The 6,339-nt window shown below is 44.5% G+C and overlaps 1 protein-coding gene across 3 annotated transcripts in view; it reads right to left on the minus strand.

Annotated features, from left to right (window-relative positions):
* Positions 1 to 3,870, minus strand: part of sobpa (sine oculis binding protein homolog (Drosophila) a) — a 42,919-nt gene extending 39,049 nt beyond the window's left edge. For all 3 annotated transcript variants that reach the window (XM_070979808.1, XM_070979807.1, XM_070979806.1), the window contains exon 1: positions 3,564 to 3,870. In XM_070979808.1, the coding sequence (XP_070835909.1) occupies positions 3,564 to 3,659 (96 nt within the window). In that variant the 5' untranslated portion in view covers positions 3,660 to 3,870. The remainder of the gene's footprint in view (positions 1 to 3,563) is intronic.
* Positions 3,871 to 6,339: the final 2,469 nt, after the last annotated feature.

Consider the following 6,339-nt stretch of genomic DNA (forward strand, 5'->3'; position numbering starts at 1 on the left):
CTTGCGGGTAGAAACCAGAGCAGGTCACTGTATACCGTGATAACATTCCCGAATCCACACGCCAAGTTTCCCTTTGCCTCCTCCTCCTCCTTCTCCTCTGCTTTTCCACTCCCCTGCTCCCTCTCTCCTCCTCTGCCTCTCCCTCTCCTCTGCTTTCATTTCCCTCTACTTTCCTTGATATCTGATCCAGCAGAGACGCTCAGGTTACCGTTTTTACAGCTTAGCCAGCCCAGCGCTGTATACATTCCTTTCTCCACTGTTTCTTACCCCACTCTGCTGCCTCTCATATCCCCTCCATGCCCACTCCTCCTTCTGCTTGATTACTCACCGGAGCTTATTTTACCGTGGCACACATTAAGTAGCCAGATGAAGGAAACACTGTCAGACTGTTTGGTTTTTCAGAGGAGTATGATCCCTCACAAGGGCACATTGTGTGTCTGTCTGAGTGTGAGTGTGTGTGTGTTTTCCTCTGACTTTGGTCTGAAATATTGAAGATGAGAGACGAGAACAAACTGGGTCTTTTTGTTCTGCACACTTGGAGAAGTAGTTTTCTACAGAAAATCAATTCATTAAACTTCACTTAGTGGATTTAGTGTTCTGGGGCAGGCTATGATCATGCAGCCATGGCACAGTGTTAATTAACTGCAACTCTGCAGGTCATAATGCTGGGTCCCAGTTTGCAGTTTGATTTGTACCGAGGTGGAATACTATCAAAACCATGCAGTAGTTCATGTTATATCATATTAAATGGATTCAAATCTTTTTTTAATGTCATTCCACTTTAGCTTCCATTATGTCACAATAAGGTATTTAAAGGCTGCAGCTATTTTCTAGTTGCCTAGTTTCTGTCTGGGGATCAGTGTTTTACTAAATGAATGTGTAAATGTGTGTTTGTGCGTGAGTGTGCAATATGAGATGAAATTCAAGGTTGCGTAATGAGCGGATATCGAACTTGTTTAGCCTTTGAAAGTGTTTTGACACCTAACCACATCTGCTGCTCCATTCAGTAGCTTCCCCTGGTATTAATTGATTGTTGGGTTGATGTTGCATGTTTTGTTTTCATGCTTTTAATGTCCATGGGCATGCGGTTTGAAATACTGAAATGCCAGCTGATACTGCAAGTTTGGTTTTGTGCATGTATGTTGCTTTAAACACTGCTATGCTGCTAATCTTTGGCCAGGACTCCCTTGAAGAAAAAATTTTGTGATTGCAATGGGAATTACCTGCTTTAATAAAGGTTTAATAGTAAAAATAATAATAGAGATACTGGGGTCACCACTGGACAGTGCAGTTTCTACCTATGCACCAACAATACAACACTGTGCCGGCTGTATTTCACATTGACACGTCTAAAAAAAATTCACAAGCTCCTGACCTTTTTATTTTGGTCACACATAATTTGAGTGATCACATTCACAAATCAAATGACAAATGAAGCCGCTTTCATCAAATGAGATGTTTAACTGACATGTCTGCTCTCTAAAACACGTTGGAAGAGATGTCAATTCAACGAACCCTGAAGGATGACCCGTGTCACAGCATCTATCATCTAACAGCACAACTTACAAACCTGCAAATAAAACATCATTTCTGACTGATGACTGGCATCATATAATTACTTCATCAATTTGACAAATTATAAGAGGAAGACTTTTTTTTTTTAAGCGAGTCCAAATAGATTCATGGTCATAAATTGCTTTCTGTTGTAATGCTAAAAATGAGCAAATAAAAACTGAGCTAAAATGTGGCCAGACAACAATTGTGCCTAAACGATTTCCTCCACTCTAAATGCTCCACTGAGACCACCTCAAGGGCTCCCCTGATAAGAAATAAGGAAATTTCTCCATGGAGAGACCCTGCTTGACATCCCCCCACCATCCTGCATCCCTCCCTTCTGTCATCAGGACCAGACAACAGCAGGAGGGTGGGTTAGCCGTATTTCTTCACAGGCCGAAAACCACGAGAAATATGTTTATTTTCATCCAGAAAAATGTCCGGTTTGACAAGCAGTTCAAATTTTGCCATTGAAAGAAGCCCATTTTCTCTGAGTCTCCAACACATTTTCACCTAACAAGCAAGGACAACTCTGAAACGGTTTGCATCTGTTCAAGCTGCAACTAAGTGGAGCCCACAAGGAAAATAGCTACAGTATAATAAAGCACTGTAGATCACATTCCCAAAAAACTCATCTGAATAGGCAACATTATCATGAAATACTATTGCAGTTTACTGCCTGGTCCTTATCGCTCTATGATAATAATAAAAGCATCTTTGGCAGCTGTGCTCACCAACAAAGCATCTAGATTGTCATGAATGAGATGAATATTATCGTTTTTTCGCCTTTTTACAGTAAAAGAGGAGCAGTGACACATGAACGCGGCTGGTATTTTGGATGGCTCTAAACACAAAAAGGCTTTATTCCAGGGTTGTTTCAGGACTCGCTCAAAGCCAGCACCCTCGCGTCCCCCCTGGCAGCCTATGGCCACTATTTCCACTTTTATGCTCGATGTGATCACCTGCATATCTGAGTGCATGTGTCTCCAGCCAAATGTGTACAAACAATGAAGAGATGAAGACAAAGCGGACACACAGCCTGCCTCACGCACACACACACACACACACACACACACACACACACACACACACACACACACACACACACACACACACACACACACACACACACACACACACACGCAGCCAGCCAGCCAGGAACACTTTTCTGTCTCCACAATGAACCGCTCACAGCTCAAATATCACAATGTGCACCGAGCAAAAAAAAATAAATAAATAAAAAAATAAGACTTAAAAAAATAGAAACAACGTGTGGGTGATTATTGGGAGAGGATCGCGCAGGCCGAGCTCAGGAGACAATGTGCTCTTGTCGAGTGCGTAAAGCTCACAGACGCACATCTGGATCACACGCCTCTGGGCAGCTGGGCAAAACACGCACGCACACACAAACACACACCTCGACTCTGAGGCAAACCCACGCAGCCGACACGGACCCGCAAACGCATCGTGGATAGGCGAGTGTTCCCCCCCAGCTTTATACTAATCATGCACATTGGCCGCTCTCCCTTGCGCTGTAGTGTAATAGTATTAATAGTAATAGTAGAGGCACTGTTGACGCCTTCACTGACGCACTGGGTTTTCCATTTACTCTGGGCAAGCCATGAAAGGCAGGGCACGCAAACAGCGAAATAATGCCATGAAGCGACAGGAACACAGCTGCACAGTATTCTTCATTCAGTCAAAACTTAGCCTACTAGTGGAATAGTAGCCGTGAACGGGTGCCGCATCCATTGTGCAAGGCGGAATATTGGCAGGGTGCGCTGCTGGGGCTGGCATTCAGCGTGGATAGATGACAATAGAAGAATACAAAAAAGAATCATCATAAATCAAAGTTTCACTATCATGCAGCCAATTGCACTTGAGTGTACGGTATAGGATTTCCACTGTGACGCCTGGTTAGTGCTCCAACAGACATGCATGCTCCTTTCAGCCACTCTGTTTCCACGCGTAATCACATGCACCCGCGCGCAGACCCCCTTTTTCTTTACCTTCATCTCTTCATTTATTTCCCTTTTCACCGGGTGAGCTGGTTTTCGGCTTCTTTTATTTTCCGGAGGTCTGCCCTCTTTTTCCATCTCTGCCATGTTTTCTCTGTGATACTTCTGTCAATATTTGCGGTGAGGAAGGGAGAGGAGGGGGCGAGAGAGGCAGCGGCAGCTGTTTACAGTCGCCAGACGGCGGATGTCTTGCAGCTTTTCAGCGGCCCGTGAGACGCTGGCGATGCCGCCGAGGGCTTGCGGTGCCCGGCGAAGTCAGCCATCTTCTGCCCGTATCCTCCACGGTCCGTGCAGCAGCCGCCTCTGTGAGTCAAAGGAGAGGTTGAGTGAGGGGAAAAAACGAGACAGGGGGAGGGGCGTCCGCTGAAACATTATATGACGCGTTGGTGATCAGAGGTAGGCTATTTCTTCTCGCTTTCCCATGGAGTGCAATCAGAGCAGTCACATCCACTTAGCGCTGCTCCCTCATGGTGACACCCTGCAAGCTGCAAACAGGTGCCCACACTGCGATCCGGCCCCACATTGTTCTACAGGGGAGCCTGCAAAGCCTGCTGCTGCTCATCGTGAAAATAGTTTACCAGTGTCCACAGCACAAAGTCCACACGGGAAGATCCAGAGTCAGTTTTACGCAGAACAACCGTGCGGGTGAAGTGCCTTGCTCGGGGACACATCGGTAGGTCGGTGGATGTTTCTCTCCACCTGCCTCTCAATTAAGAAAATGTATGTGTGCGCAATCGGAACAGAAGTGCAGCCTAAAACAAATCCTTCCTCGCAGCGAAGGAAAAGGTTCAACACTCTCTCAAGGCCAAAGGAAACTTTTTAGGTGTGTTGGTTTTGCAGTGACTGAACCATCACAGAAAGTTTCCACGTGGCCTTCAGAGTGTTGCGTCCTCTCCCGCAGGTTGTTCCATCCGTCGGGTTGTTCCCTCAGGTAACTGTGCACGGAGCCAACAGGCCCACAGGTGTCTCTGTTCTGTCATTTAAAGACAGATTGAGGACAAAGAAGCAGCAAAGGTCTCATATCGGCCAGATTCAAACCCAAGACATCACACTTCATGTCTGAAGCAGATCTGTACATTGAATTCAGCATATTCACGAGTAACTACACTCAAGTGCGAAGGTTTAAAGACAAAAGATTTCTAATGTATTTTCCACATTATTGGACTGATCGATTACATCTCCCTTTCAGCTGAAGGTTACAAGACAAAACTGGAGTTGCGCCATAACAGTCAGCCATCCATTCTTTTGCAAAACAGTTATCTCAATAAATAATAGTGAGTCATTTAGATAGTCTTTATTGTCTGCAGGGGAGTGTGTCATCTCAGCCTGCCTGTCTGACAAGGACCACATACAGATGCATGCTATAGGCCTTTTTCAGAGAAGCACAGGTATAATTGATAAGATTAAAAACGGCTGCATTCCATTTAGGTGGGCGAGTTGCAGGGTCCTGGTATTGTGCATGCTGGCTCCTGGCTGAAGTGACACTTAATGGAACTGAGCCATTGTTAATGAAATTAGCTTCCTCTGTGCTATGACAACTCAAAATGTCTGCAGTGAAACAGGTTTATAACACACACAGTCACATTATGCACATGCACATTCACACACACGTATGCCTCCACATGTACTGACACACACATGCATTCAGATGTGTTTTCATTTGTTGTTGCTTTTGCAGAGCTCATGTTTTGATTTCCTCAGGTAAGGGCCACTCAGTGAATGCAGAATTAGGGTCACGACTGCATATGAAACAGATCCAGATCCCTTTAATAAATGATTTTGGCTTTGGCCGTGAATTTGCCTGTCTCAACTGTGTGCCGCATCCTGTCCTGTGACTTTTGCTGGAATTACAATGAGTTGGCAGGTGGAAAGCAACTGACAGTGCCGGGGAACGCTGCTCATGGCATTGTGACACCCATTTGAGCCGGAAAATCAGCGGGAACAGGAGCTGTGAACCGTGATGCAGGGTCAGGGTGAGATGACTTGTGTGTTACAGTGCTGCTCTTGCAAACCAGAGGCTCACCTGCATCCCAAGATTCCTTCTTTAAGCTGTCCCTCCAGCTACAGCAGCCTGGCTTACTTTAATATACTGTAACTGTACTGCTTCTGATGATTTGCTAAAAGCAGTATCTGTGTGAATAAGGAAATGACTCGATTTAATGTGTAATCTAAATGACTCAGGGGCATGTTGGTGCAGTTTGGTGCTGCAGCTCAATATTGTAACATATTATTTCTAAAAACAACAAGCAGTGACTTTAGTTATTATGTCAGCATGATGCTGACAGCAGATGGATCAATAGCAAGTTAAATAACAGTTTTCCTTCAGCATATTTCTTGAATAAACAGTATGTTTGTTTTGTAAAAAGCAAAAGAGACTGTGGCTCCGTGTTATGTAAGCTGTCCTTGACAGACTTCTTTCCAGTCCAGTAATAAGCAGATGGAGTAAGATTCAGTGAAAGTATTGGTAAACCAAAGGCTGCCAGGGCATTTCCTGGTCATAGTGTGCAACTATCACATTGGCACGAGGATTTCATTACATTAACTGCAATAGTGGGGGGCCAGGTTTTACCATTTAAACTTTTTTTTTTTTTTTCTAAATTTGTTTCTTTGCCATAATGGAAATGCATAATGAGGTTGGACAGAACTAAAACAGACTTTGTCCAAAAGTGTTTCCACACTGGAGTAAAATCTCAGCATGTTCTTGGTTTACAGTAATCAGACTTATTATGAAACATGCAGCTGCTGTCCATTTACAGTTATTTCATGA

Source organism: Chaetodon trifascialis, chromosome 14, assembly GCF_039877785.1.
Source record: "Chaetodon trifascialis isolate fChaTrf1 chromosome 14, fChaTrf1.hap1, whole genome shotgun sequence".
NCBI classification, from domain to species: Eukaryota; Metazoa; Chordata; class Actinopteri; order Chaetodontiformes; family Chaetodontidae; genus Chaetodon; species Chaetodon trifascialis.